The sequence below is a fragment of the Hydra vulgaris genome, chromosome 09 (assembly GCF_038396675.1).
Source record: "Hydra vulgaris chromosome 09, alternate assembly HydraT2T_AEP".
In the NCBI taxonomy this organism is placed as follows: Eukaryota; Metazoa; Cnidaria; class Hydrozoa; order Anthoathecata; family Hydridae; genus Hydra; species Hydra vulgaris.
In genome coordinates, this window is record NC_088928.1 from 55,531,826 (window position 1) to 55,547,500 (window position 15,675).

A 15,675-nucleotide genomic window follows, 5' to 3' on the forward strand; every position below is an offset into this window, starting at 1 on the left:
CTTGATCACCACCTGTTCTGCCTTCTTCTTTTAGTCATCTGCTCCCCTCTTCTGAAATTTTATTGCAATATTGTATATATAATAACCCTAGAAGTAAAAATGTTTTTAATAAATGTTTTTTATTGTGAGTTTAAGAAATATAGATTACTTCTTTGATTAGAATTTTTTAGTTTTCTAAACATGCTATTTATGTTTTGATTTTTTTCTAATGCTTTATAAAACTGTAGAAATTTTTTGTACCTTAATTATATCTTTTTAGATTTGTTTAGATTAACTAACAAACTGTCATGAACATTATAAGGAAAAAATGAGTGTACATATGCTCTTTTGTGATATTAATAAAGATGCTTCAAACAATCATTTGAAAGAAGAAAAAATAAATCTCCATTCTTATTTAGAGTGTCCAGTAAATCAACATCCAGAAATTGTTGTTTCAAACACATCTCCTCAAAATTCACCGTCATTTCAACATTTAAATACAAATGATAAATCTTGTAGTGAATTCCATCAATCTCTTGTAAATGGAACACATAAAGGTCGCACAGAGCGTTTATATTCTATAGATAACCAATCTAGGCCAATACTGGGTAAACGAAATGCCTCACTTATTAGTCTATCAAGTGTTTGTAGTATTGATGACATGTCCGATATTACTGATATTGATGACTTGACAACTATTGAAGAAACTAAGGTAGTTTTCAGAAAAGTTCTGTTTATTTTAGTTTTGTTGTATACATAAAGTATTTATTTGCATTATATACACAATATATATATAAATATATATATATATATATATATGTATATATATATATATATATATATATATATATATATATATATATATATATATGTATATGTATATATATATATATATATATATATATATATATATATATATATATATAAATATATATATATTGTATATATAATGTACATAATGTATACATAGATTGTTGCTATCATTAAAATAATTATTAGGTTTATGCTAAGCAGGTTATTTTAAAGCATATATGGTGTCATAGTCCTATATTGATACAGTTAAGACTTTTTAGTTGTGGTGTAGGCAAGGATAAGGAAAACTCTATTTTAACTCTGTTATGAAATTCCTAATTTAATTGTGGGTAAGATTTTGCTTTTAAACTTTGGATTGTAGCATAGTGCTCACAAAAAATTTCAGTCTTGATCTGTAAAACTGTTAAATGGTCAGATAGGGCATCCCGTTGTAAAAATTTTTTTAACTATTCTATAATTTAACTCAAAAAAAAGCTAAGGAAACCCCAATCCAAACCACACAAGTGTGCTTTGGATTGGTTACCATAATGTTATTTTAGGCATTTAACAAGAGAGAAGGAGTATAAAAACTGTTGTTTACTTACTTTTTGTATATACATTTGACTTCTAGTTATAAAATTACTTTCATAATAATTTTATATTAATTTTTAAATCACAAAATTTAAGGCTTGTAAAAAAACTCTCTTACATTAATTTTATTTGAAATATAAGCGAGTTTTGAGACAATAAATAAACTAATCCAATTTTAACAATAAAAATTATTTGAAAACTTTAATATTAAACAATTAACGGTTTATCCAGATTTATTCTTTTTGTTTTAGAAATGCCAAGCCTTTTTAGAAAATCTTTAATTAGAAAAGATGAAATATTTAATTCACAATTATTGACAAGAAAGGATTTATTTATGATTAGAGTTTAAAAGTTTTATACTGTTAAAAAGAAAAATCAAATATAAAGTGAAAAGAAAATCTTTTCTGAATTTATTTTATAGTGCAATAGTTTTTGATAAAGTTTGCATTTTCTTGGATTCTTTGTTAATAGATTATTGGTTTTTAGAAGTTTATCAAGAATCATTAATTGTTTTTTAACAAAAATATTGTAAAAAAATTTTAATATGTTAAAAAGAAAAAATAATTAATAATATTTTTTACTTTTTAACACTAAGAAATGTCTGGTTTTGAAGTAAATAGTTTGTTTTATAAAGAGAGCTTTCAAGTTATGTTTCTTATATAGTATTAATTTAAAGCTTACTAAATAAAAAATTACAGAGCTCAGAAAGAATTTTTCTGTTTCTCAAATATAAACATTCATATTAATGGCTCAATGAATAAGAAAAAGAACTGGTCAAAAGAAATATATTACTATGTGTAGCAGTTATTGTTACCTCAAATTGGTAAACATATTTATGCTTCTGTTTTAGTTTTTTATGTATTTTTTAATTTTGGTTAATTTTAATTAAACTAATAATATGTTATAAATATTATTTATATTTTTTTTTTTTAATAAATAAACACATTAGAGAAAAAAAGAGACTATTCAGTTTTTAATGTAAATTGATTTAATATTGGTATTAATAAAATAATTTTTGTGATTTTTGCTATTACCATGTGATTATTTATGCAAATAAATTCACTAATTAAAATAATTGAAATTATTTAAGAGATCTTTAAATTAATTAATTTTTTCCGTTTAATGTTTCCTGAGTGACATTTTTTTTTTGGTAATTGCTACAATATCATGTTTCACTTTATTCAGAATGATTTTATAAAGAACAAATGCAAACAGAAAATTCTTTTTAAAAATCTGTTTGTTTGTTTTTTTACCTAATGATGTTGGTATTGATGAATAAGGTAAAAAAATTATTTTTGAAATTTTTATGTAGTTATACCTATAATATAAATATATTTATATCATAGGTATATACAAAACATAGTTTTAAAAATACAGCTTTTTAAAAGTGTTTAATAGTTATTTTATTTTTCAAAAGCATGACCAAAGTAAATTCCTTTTATATTATTTTTTATAAGAACTGTTGTAAATAATAAATTTATAAGAACTGTTGTAAATAATAAATATATAAGAACTGTTGTAAATAATAAATTTAAATTTATAACAATAAGTTTAATTTATACTGATTTTGACAGTTCTCTTAAAAATGAAAATAAAATAGAGTAATGAAAAAACATTTTTTTTTTTTTGCTTTAATTTGCTCTAAAACTCTTTCATATTTAGATTAAATCTTCCCAAACCCTCATTTAATGTACTGAATCCTCACAGATTGTTATTACAGTATGACCTTATCAATGGTGTTTTATGCAAGGCTAAGCATGTAAATATGTGTATATGTATGTATTTGTGTATATATATATATATATATATATATATATATATTATATATATATATATATATATATATATATATATATATATATATATATATGTATATGTATATAAATTAGTAGAAAATAGTTTATTTTTTATTATTGCTCTGTTCTTTTAAGAACACTGAGCACTCTATTTTGAAGAATACATTTTAAAATTGTTTATATATATATATATATATATATATATATATATATATATATATATATATATATATATATATAATATATAATATATTACAATAACCTGCAATGAGAAAAAAATGGAATTTCTCTTGAAGTCTGTCTAGCAGATGCTTGTTCGGCGACGATGAACTTGTCATAATGATTTTTGAACTCGTTGACACTTCTTGAATCGATAACTTGGTTTGGCAATTTTTTTCACAATACAATCCTGTTTGTAAAGAAGTAATATCCCGCTTGGTTTCTTGAAACCAATTTACTTCAGATATGAAACCAATTTACTTCATTAAACCCCTTGAATGCTTTAAAATACTGTATCATGTCCCCTTGTTGCCTTCTTTGTTCTAGACTTTGTAGATTGAGATAAGTTAGACGGGCTTTGTAATCTAAATTTCTTATTGCTGGAACAAGTTTAGTTGCTCTTTTCTGGACAGCTTCTAGAGCCATTATGTCTTTTTTTTGAAAAGGATTCCAAAGAGATGCACAGTATCCCAAATGAAGTCAAACAAAGGTTGTAAACAATCTAACAAAAATAGGCCCCGTTCAAGATTTAAATGTCCACTCAAGCATACCTAGGATTATATTTGCTTTATATATTGCATGTCTGATGTAGTAATTTCATTTTAATTTATTGTTAAAAATTACACCAAGATTTCACTCAATTTTTGTTGTTTCAAGGTTAAAAACAGCTCCAATATCGTCTTTCATAGTGAAGTAACAGTTATCTAGATTTTTGCTTGGTTTTTCACTGAAAAATGTTGAAGGACATCTCCCATAGCTTGGACCAGTCTATGAGGGCATCAAGGTCATTTTGAACTGATATGATGATCCATATTGTTTTTGTTTTTTGAGCTGGCTATCATCTGCAAAAAGCTTACAAAAATTCTTGACTATTTCTCGCATGTCATTTATATATATCAAAAACAATAGTGGACCAATAATTGATCCTTGTGGTACCCCACTCATTACCTTTGCCAAGTCAGAATACACACCACCCAAGACTACTCACTGTTGTCTACTTTTTAAAAAATCAGAAATCCAAGCGATTAATTTTACATCAAACCCATAGCCATTAAGTTTTATATTCAGTAGTTCGTGGCTTACTCTGTCAAAAGCTTTGGAAAAGTCCAGTAAGATTAGTACAGCCATAAAATTATGGTTTAGTGCTTCTGTAATTATATCTAACACCTCTAAGAGGTTTGTGGCACAAGATTTACCGATAACAAATCCATGTTGGTGAATAGATAGCTTGAGTTTAATAAGATGCTCCGTCATGTATTCTCTCACTAATCTCTCCATGATCTTACTCTTACAGCAATTGAAGTCAACAAGATTGGGCAGTAATTTATTGGTTTAAGTTTACATCTTTTCTTGAAGATTTGTGAGATATTTGCATCTTTCCATAGCGAGGGAACAATACCTGTTCCAAAGATTTGATAAAAATATAACATAATGGAAAACTCAGGTTCTTATAATATTTTGAAAGAATAAAAGGATGTAACTGGTCTACTCCAGGCGGTTTCGATTTGTCTAAGCTGCACAGTAGAGTGGCTACTTGAGTATTACTAAATAGAGTTCTACTGTCAACATAAGATATAGTTTGAGTTTTTGGTTTGAAATCTGACATTAATGTTCTGTTATGGGTCTGAGTAAAGGCTTTATGGAACTGTTGGTTTAAACAATGAGTGATATCTTTTTTCTCTGTGATTTGTTTCCTGTCAGCATCAAATACTGCCTTGATATCAGTTGTTTTTTTTTTTGTTTGTTTGTTGATGTAGGAGTATAAAATTTTAGGATTTTGTTTTGCATGCATTGAAATACTTTCTTCATATTGTAAAACTACTTTATATACTAATTTTTTAACTAATTTGCATTGTTTGTTGAATTTGGTTTTAAGCTTACCTTTATTTAATGTAAATGCTGCAGTCATCTTTTTGAAAATACATAATTTATATCTTGAAGCTTTTTTGATATCTTTATTCATCCATCTGGGTACTGATTTGGATAAATTGAGGGTGGAGAGAGATTTCATGGGAGCTCAACTAGTTTATTATAAAAGTCAATGAAAATATTATAACATTGGTTAGGGTCTTTATTATAGAAGTTTGTATGCCAATTAATGAAGCTATAAGTCTTCACATTTTTTTGATTGTTTTATATACACACACACAAACGCCATTATGCACTTAGATAAGCAATTGGGCGTCATACTGAAATAGGAAACCGTGAGGGCTTCAGTACATACATCAACTGACTCTTTAGGGTAAAAATGCAAGGGAGTGTTGCTACATCATCTATAGGTGTGAGTTGGGGTAGCAACTATTTTTTCATTATTTTTTGTTTCCTTTTTTTTTCCAAAAAAACCATATAGATTTAAGTCATCATTTTTGCTCACCAAATGCTGATCTTTTGCACAAAAATTTACACAAAAGTAAATATGCATATATATAAATATATATATTTTTTTTATCAAGCCTTCTCAGGAGACGCGTGTGGTTGCACGCCTTATATGACCATGCATATAACTTTTTTTTTTTAAATTTTGAAAAAAAGCAAATGTAAACTTAAACTAAAACAATTAAAATATAAATGGAAAGAAAAAAGTCTTAACAAATGATAAAATGAATAAAAAATAAACCAGAAAAAATAAAAGCTTAAAATTAGTTTTTATTTTAATTTAAAAGTGTTTCACAACAAAGAATTTAGAAAAATTTGAAATTTCAAAAAATTCAAGGTTTCAGAGTTATTTAAAATGCTAATGTACCATTTTTTAAAACATAGTTGCATTTTGAATCACCTGAATGGGCACATTGAATGGGTACATTAATCAATAATGTTGAACCTTTCGTTTTTCATTAGTAAAATTAACTTTTACATAAATTTTTTCAAACAAAATTAACATAATAAAAAACATTTTTAATGCATGTGAAAAGTCTTAGTAGATTAAATTACTTTAAAAACATGTTTTGAACAATTTTTAATTTTAACATGACTGAAGATTGAGATACTCAACTTCACTTTTTTTTTTGGTAATAATTTATTTTTAATTAAACAGTTCTTATTAGTCCTATTTTAGTAGTCATTAATTTTAGTTTTTTTTTACCCAAGAAAAAAAGCACCCAAGAATTAAAAATAATGGATACTGATTATCATAGCTAACGACTCCATAGACGTGACGTTTACATAGTAAGACATATACAATATTTCAGTCAGCAGCAGAGTGACTGAGAAAAAACTAGTGGTTACACCCCTGACATGATTTTTGGGATCAAATTTGCTTCAATAAAACATTGGTACCAGAACAATTTGATGTTTAAAAGTTAAAAATCAAATGACAGCAATACAACAATAGCCTAAATTTGTGAAGTTTGATGTAAATTTATGTCAAAGTAAACTTAGATCATCATCATGTAAACTAAGATGTCAAAAAAAATCTTAGAAATCCAAGATTTTAAATAATGTATTTTAATAAAAAAATATTGATTTTTTAAGTTTTAGGTCAATATACATACATTCTGTGTAAACCTAAATTAATAGTTATCAATGCGTTTTTAAAAACTTAAATAATTATTTTTAGTAAAAGTCCGTTACTATTATTTAGGAAATTTTTTTAGGAAAGCTTATGGTTAAAACTTAAAAAAGTTGTCAGATGGACCCCATTTATACAGAACTATACGAAGCCTTACCCTTGGATACAGCTTGCTGGTCATTCAGGTTGTTTTTTTTTTCTTTGTTTTTTTTCCTTTTCTTTTTTGTAGTTAATTAATGATTAAGTTACACAAATTTTAAAGTTGTGTTCATTTTTATATAGGAGGTTTTATATCAGGAAAAGAGGGCACCGTTATTAAAAAATCTTCAGAGAAAGAAGCATTATGTTTACAGAGCTTAATGTCTGATGTGTTGCGACCATATGTTCCTGCTTTGAAAGGTTTGTTTGTTGAAAATGAGGTAACACATATCGAAATGCAAGATTTGTTGCATGGTTTTAGTTCTTCGTGCTTTGTTATGGATTGCAAAATGGGAATAAGGTAAACAATCTGTTCTTGATTTTATTGAATATGTTTTGAATTTCTTGTCAAGTTAATTTTTTTTAATTTAGAACATATTTAGAAGAAGAAGTTTGTAAACAGGGAAAGGCAAGAAAGGTGTTAGTTTTGGTTAATTATAGTTTTAAAAAATATTTGCTATTAATTTCATAACAATTTTTATGGTTACTAAATTATACTTTAATTTTATCGTAATAATTTAGATCATTTTAAAATAATCTGGACTAGATTTACACATAATTAGTATAAATTTTATAAGATTTTTACATAATATGTACACATTTGACATGGTAGACATTTTGTCTAATCTGTAAACAAATTTTTTTAAATGGTGTAAAAAAAATTGCAATAACTTTTTCTAAATGTTATTTCCCACTCCCCCTAAAAGGGAAAGGAAAATTATGGAATTCTGTGTAAATCACACAAATATGGAAACATAGACATTAAACATAAAAAAAATATTTTGTTTAAATATAGATAATGATAAAATTATTTTTTATATTATCAGGTACACATTTTTACTAGAATATCATATGCATCAATATTTTAAAATATGTTCATTTTTTTGCAAGTGTTTGATAGTTTCCCATAATTTTCATTATCACTAACATTAGGCTGTCAAGTGTAGAACCGTGGATATTAAATTTATTTTATATACATATATTAGGATGTCCCAACCGCCCCCTATATTCTAAAAAAGATCTGTTCATATTCTTGAAACTATTGGTTCTATTGGTTCTCACAAGCAACTCGGTTAAATTTTTTCAAAAATTTTTTGGATCTATGGGAAGCACAAGATCTTTGAACACTTACCGGGTTGCTAATATTATAAAAAAAAGGTTTTCAAAAGTATGTCCTGTTGTGTCTCAAAAGAAGCAAAATTATATAAATGTCTATATGGATTTATGCGAAATTATGTCTTTATGGATTTTGCAGTATGGCAAGGAGCTCTATTTTGCATATAAATTATTTTTTTACCATTAGGAAACCAACCTTGTACCTGTGGAATTAAGCTAGTCTGTCAGACAGTCTTGTACTGATCTTTTTTCATCATCCTTTGTACAATGTAAAGTTGACTGATACCCCTGCTCGATATGCATGACCAAACCATTATAAATGCTGGGTGCTTTACAGTTTTTACAATCCATTTTGGCTTGTGTTATTCTTTTGGTCTGCTGCAGACGAATGTGGCTTTGTCTTCCAAAGTCTCAAAGGTAGATTCATTGCTGAATAAAGCAATAAATATTGATGTTTTATAATATTTCAAGTATTAATAAAATGAATTGGGATAAGAAATTAATACAAAAACATCTTTTAAAAACTTGTAATATTAAAATATTAATTGTTTATGTTTCAGGAGAAAACAAATGGAAAATTTACTTTTTCTCAAGTCATCTTGAGAAAAAGAAAAGTGCTTCTTAGCCCATGCAAGACATTTTTTAATCATTGCAGGCGTAAGTTTTGGCTTCTTCAGCAGCTTTCTACACTTGAATCCAAATTCATAAAAATTTTTAAAAGTTCCAAGTGAAATTTTTATTCCTTGGTCTTTTAAAACAATTTTCAGTTTTAATAACTTTTTTTATTTTTCTGTCATCTCTAGCACTCTTTTTCTGCCACAGGAGCCTGTTTTCTGTGCTTCTAATTTGACCCCTATTTTAAGTTTATAATTTGCTCTTCTGACTGTAGCCTTGACAATTTTGGCAATATTTCTTTGGATGTAACTTGTTTCTTGCAGAAGAACAGCTACTTTTGCATACTTTCTCGGGGAAACATCTCTAGCTTTACCCATTATTAATCTTAAAATAACTCCAACATTAATTAAGTTATTATGACTGCACAATTAAAAAAAAAACAACTTAAAAACAACTAAAATTTTATTATTTAAGTTGTAAAGACAGTCTACAATAATGTAGGTCCCTAAAGAAGACATAAATTGAGTTGTGACAGAATTAACTGAAAGTTTTTAATTTTACATTATTAAAATTTACCATACCTTTTATAAAGTTGAAAATATTATTTAATAGTATTGCACATAAAATTTTTTTTTACATAAACAACAAAGAGTAAACACCATTTACCCCTACCTATCAAGGAAAATCCAAAAAACTAACAAAATCTGGACATTTCTTTTTTGAGTCTAATCATTTGAGTAGATACTATATATATATATATATATATATATATATATATATATATATATATATATATATATATATATATATATATATATATATATATATATATATATATGTATATATATATATAACCCTTGGAATAAGGAAAAATGAGGTTGGCAATAATTTGCCAACCTCAATCTTCTAGAGGTCAGCAAAAAAAAATTGATACAAAGGTTTTACCATAAAACATAGAAACGAGGTCGGCAATTTTTTGCCTACCTTAAACACTTTGAGGTCAGCTATCTTAAAAAAAGGAAACAAAATTGTAACGAAATATCAAGTTTAATTAAATAAACTAGAAAATTAAATAGTTAAATAAAGTAAATACAAAAAAAAAAAATTTTTTTTTATAAAATTTCTATAAAATTTTTTTATTCCTTTTTTTTTTGAGCCGTTGTTGAAAAAACATTATCTTTTATAACGATTTAACAACAATTAAAAGTTTTGATATGCAATTTATACACGATTTTTATCAGTCCATATAATTAAGAAACTAATTTGCTATGAACGCTAGAACTATAAGAAGTTTTGTTAATTTTTTTTCTTACTTAGAAAAATTTTTATAAAAGTAGGGGAGAACGTGGTTGGTTGTCACGCAGGTTGGTTGTCACAAAGTTTATCACAGAAAATATAGATAAGTTGTAGAACTTTAAAATTATGCAATGGAAATCTTATATATTAAAAGCATTTTCACTGTAATTTTGAGCTTTTTCTAGCGTGTAGAAAAAAAGGTTTAATGAATCTATTCAGATACCAGATAACCGGGTAGACATAACAATAGAAGATCCAGTTGTATCAAACAAAACCTCAAATCAGGACCTAAACACCTCATTAGTTTTTAAAAATTTAATCATACCACCTGAAAATATTAGGCCTCTGCCTAAAGCAGGTCCAAGGTTAGCATCAAAAAGAGGTAGGAAAAACATTCAACTATGATTCTTACTGACTCACCTGTCAAAGCATGGCTTGCTAACAATAAAAAGAAAAAAGCTAATTAAAAAAATATTAATAAGAATCGTAAATCATTTATGATTGGAAGTAAAAAAGAATTGATAAAATCAAATCTTGCCAAAAAAAAAACTTCTACAGTGTTAAATTCATCTGAAGATAAAGAATATCTATGCATCTATTGTTTTGAATAATTTGCTAACAGCAGATCAAGAGAACAGTGGATTCAATGCCAGGTTTGCCAAAAATGCGCTCATGAAAAATGCTCATCAGGCTTACAACAGTTTGTTTGTGAATAATGTTCTCCATTCAACAATATATAATCCAAACGTACCAAGTTATTTGACAACCAACCCCACACTATGTGACAACCAACCTCGCTGGTGGGGTTGGTTGTCACACGGAAGAAGTCTTTGATAAATGATTTTACAGCAAAAAATATTTTACTCAATATCATAAAAATATTGTAATAATTACCAGGAACAGTTAAACTTCCTTTGTGCAAAGTTTGGCATTGATTTGATAAAAAGCAAAAGCTGAGCAGTCTAAAATGTAAAAAGTGTGACAACTAACCCCGCTCTCCCCTAAATTAACAATGCACTAGCCCACAATATTTTGCAGCATTGTTTCATTTTTTTAAATAAAACATTTTTTTACATAAAAAACTTGTTATAAAAAAATTTTTTTTTACAACTAAATAGCAATTAGTTTTCTCGCTTTCCTGTGCATTGATAAAAACAGTAAAGTTTAGCAAAGATATTTAAAAAAAAAAATTTTTAATTGTCAGAGTTTCTAGCGCAATTTATAAAGTATTTCCTTTATATACTGACTGAAAAAAGTTGCGAAAAAATTGTATATCAAAAAATGTTTTTATTTTCGTTATATTCTTATCTACTTTTTTCCTCGACTTGTATCAATTTTGGTAGTGGAAAATAACAAGCGCCCTAAAAACTAGAAAACAATGAGTGAAATATTTAGGTATATTGTTTTTTTGACAACAATTTTCTTTTTTTATTATTAAATTTATTTTAGCTTATTTTATTTGTATTTTCTATTTTGTAGTTTTCGGTTCTTTTCTTTGAATATTGCTGTTTTATTCTCTAGTTTTTTATAGCTTTATTTTGCCGCGAATTCTTAAAATGCTTTCTATAAAAAACATGGTCAAGTTATCTAAAAAAATTACTTTGAGCATGAGCATACAAGGCGTGCGACCGCACACGCTTCCCGGGAAGGCTTGATATATATATGTATGTATGTATATATACATATATATTCTAGACTGGAACTGAGGCATTAAAAAAAAATGATATCAGAATATTAATATTAAAAATTGTAAATTTTTTCAATTTCTTTTTTTAGCTTTTGGCGGGCTTTACTTGAATTTCCTTTTCTGGTACCTGCTGTGTTTTGACAGAATTTTAAACAAACTTAACTGATCTTAATTGTTTTAGCATAATCAAGGGGGAATATCTTGAACTGGCCTAAGATTACTTACACAATGAAAAACTTGACCACATATTTTAAAACATAGTGGCTCATGATTCATAGGTTGAACCACATTTGGTGTAAACGAAGCAAAGGAAAGATATGCATTATAATTTCTAATATATTTAAAAAAATGATATTTTCAACTGGCCTAAGCATGTTGTACTTGTTTAGGTTCAAATTATTTTCTACTTGCCTAGCAGCATTTCCTATTTGTAGATAATTAATTTCAACTTCCCTAACTCTAAATTATTAAACATAATTATTTCCTTCATATATTATCAACAGAGGGTGTGGGGTGGAACACTCCCACGCACACCTTCCCCCCATAAAATTGCCTCTGGGTACAACTTTAGTATATGAGTTTCATTTTTAAAATGAAAATATTTATTTATTAACAAATATTGGCAGAAAAACTCTAAATTATTGGGCCCTGGTGCGGTGCACCGACTGTACCCCCCTTTCATAGGGCCTGTATATATATATATATATACACACACACACACACACTGCCCTCCGAAACATTAGCAACCAAGTAAAATTTAAAAAATTTCTATTTTGATTACTAATTACAGCATTTTTTTTTAAATTATGTTTTAAATGAAAAAAATGGTTTACATTATATATAAGAAAAAAGATTTGTACATAATAATACTACTTGAAAATGAATAAAGTAAATAAATAATAAAAAATAAATAAATAAAATTTTTTTTGCTTCTATTGGTATTTTAATGCAAAAAATGTGGCTTACAAAACATTGGCAACTTTTTTCTAACTACTCTAAAAAACTTACGAAAAGTCATCCGCCCAAGAATTCCTTTATGTGGAAATAATGTCTAAGGAAATTGTAGTGGTGTAATCATTAATATTTATCTAATGAAATTTAACTAGTTGTTAGTTTTTGTCCAGAGAGAAAAATGGAGTGTTGCAATCATTACAATATTAATTTGAAATCTCATATTTATGATGTTTTATAATGGCAGGAAACAAGTATAATTTAGCTTTTTGAGAGCATATTGTAAAAGATTATAAGAAAGAAGTCAAACAAAAAGAAATTGCAACAAAATACTCCATTAACAAGTCAATGGTATGTGGAATAATCAAATGATTTATTAAAGGCAGTCCTTTAGAAACAGAACATAAAGGTGGAAGACCATGCAAAACATGTTTCACCGACAGAAAAACTATTTGTCATGTTAAAAAGAATCCTTTCAACAGTGCTAATGATATAGTTAAAAAATGGCACCTTTCCGTGTCTCAAAATACAGTTTGTAGACAGTTACAACTTTCAGGACTTTTGAGCTTTAGAACAGCAAGAAAAACCTTTCATTTCTCAAAAGAATCGAAAAGCTACAATTAAATTTGCAAACGCTCATAGAGACTGGACTATAAACGATTGGAATAGAGTATTGTGAAGTGATGAATCAAAGTACAATTTGAAAGGTCCTAATGGCAATTTAAAGGTACGTAGGCCTAAAGGTAAAGCTTAGATCCTAAATGCACAAGAGGAACAATCAAGCATGGTGGTGGAAAGGACATATACTTTCAGAAAGTATATACCCTCAGAAAGTATATATGCCATAAATCTAGCATGATGTATAGGCCCAGGTTTTCTTAGTCTGTACTGTTTATCACCAGACAACACCATTATTGTCAATTTTGCTCACTCCAGATAATCAGATTTGTACCTATCTTAAAGAACACAGTATAAATAAAAACAGAACTTTAAGGACCTTGCTAAGTATTCAATATGCTCAGAATTTTAATAGCATCATTGTTTTTATCTTAATAATGTTTTGAGAAAATAATTAATACTTTCTTAAACTGCAGCTATCAAAAACATCAGTTCTAACACAACAGAATTTCAATTAATTACTTTTTTCAGGTTTCTTAAACAAAGGGTTATTTGGACCATTTGCTTTACTAATTTGATAAATGTTCCAGCAGTGAACAATATATATTTCATTTACTTAATGTCTGCATGTCAGGAGAAGTAGAGATTTGTCAAGATAAGTGGCTAACCTAATGCATGCACCTTTTTTGTTGCCACCATTTACAGAAGTTTTATCAAAAATGCACCCTTTCAATATATTAAAAATAAAAGTGTATTTTTCTGTATTTCTATAGTAGTACAATTAAGATAAGGAATCCCAAGAAACTCAGTCTTTCCACGAATGCTGATGGAAGCAACAAGTCTGTTAAGTTAATAGCTTTTTTTTTATATACATATTCATAGTCAGAATAATTTTCAATACTTATAAAGGGCTATAAAACTAGTTCAGCTAAACATTTTTTATGTTTGTTGTTTTTGTTACAAATCTCAACTTTTTATTTATTATTTACAATATAGATATTTCACAAGCTTACTACATTTAAATGTATTAAATATTCTTTAATAAGTTTTGATCAATAAATAACGCAAAGAGGAAAATCACACAATCTATCACACAAATTTAAGAGCGGAAGGTCAATTAACAAAAAAATTGATTTTTTGAAGAATTTTTTTAGAAATAAAAAAAATTACAAAAGCAACTAGTATTTTCATAAACTAATTATATACAAGATTTTCAATTTTTTTTTAACATAGCCATTTTACTCAATAGAATACAAATATAAAGCAAAAATGCTTGAAAAATACATTTTTTTTTTTATCTTAATTTTTTTATCTTAATTTTTTTTTATAATTTATGAATGTTATTTTTCATAATAGTAAGGCTATCACCAGACAGGCAATATTTTGCGGCCATTTAGAGCTTAGAAATACATAACAAGATAGGTGATGCGAAATCTAAATATGTAAAAAATAAAATTTGCAATATATTGCAAATCCGTAAATAAAAAATAGCAAAAATAATAGTAAGTTCGTCAGAGATGAATATAAATACGTTAAATAAGTTAGCTTTTCTACTTTAATGTTAAGTAATACACTACAATAATTATTGTAATTGTTTTCATCAAAACAATATAATAGTTGTTGTAATTTTATTTCATTAAAACAATACAATACAATAGTTCTCAAATTTTATTGTATTGTTAGAAAAAAACAATTCAATACTTATTGTAATTGTTTTTCGTCACAGCAATACAATACCAAAATATTACTGTATTGTAATGTGTAATTGTATTTAGTTTTTACAAATACAATTACAATAGTCCTAACCCTAATAAATACACTCCCCTCAGTTCATCTAAAAAAAGAGCAAAAAATGAACTTTGGACCCATTGAGGAAAGTAATGGAGTGGTCCAATCATGAAAAAAAAAAATTTCAATAATAATATCAAGGTTGGAGCACCTTATGGAAAGCAATGTTAGTTGAAAATCAAAAAAGTCGTTTTTTTGAAACACCCTAATATATATATATATATATATATATATATATATATATATATATATATATATATATATATATATATATGTTGTTCCATTTGGGAGTAAAAATGATTCATATGCCAACAAATACATCACTTTTAATTACTTTTGACTTTTGTCCAACATTTGCGTGTTGTCAGAAATTAAAAACCATTAATTTAATTACAAATTAATCGTTTTTAAAAAAAGCCGCAAAAACGCAAATTTGATTGACCAGAATGTTTTTAAAAACATTCTGAATGTTTTTAATATTTAAATTAATAATTAAAAACATTCGGAATGTTTTTAATAAC

The 15,675-nt window shown here is 26.5% G+C and overlaps 1 protein-coding gene across 2 annotated transcripts in view; it reads left to right on the forward strand.

Moving 5' to 3' along the window:
* The first annotated feature begins 236 nt into the window (after nucleotides 1–236).
* The window catches only part of LOC100214171 (inositol-trisphosphate 3-kinase A), a 25,260-nt gene continuing 9,821 nt past the window's right edge, over nucleotides 237–15,675 (forward strand). Inside the window, exons 1-4 of one of the 2 annotated variants that reach the window (XM_065806091.1) lie at nucleotides 237–691; nucleotides 6,971–7,070; nucleotides 7,168–7,384; nucleotides 7,456–7,501. In XM_065806091.1, the coding sequence (XP_065662163.1) occupies nucleotides 308–691; nucleotides 6,971–7,070; nucleotides 7,168–7,384; nucleotides 7,456–7,501 (747 nt within the window). In that variant the 5' untranslated portion in view covers nucleotides 237–307. Of the gene's footprint in view, nucleotides 692–2,023; nucleotides 2,186–6,970; nucleotides 7,071–7,167; nucleotides 7,385–7,455; nucleotides 7,502–15,675 lie in introns of those variants that run through there. The other variant, XM_065806092.1, reaches the window with a different exon arrangement.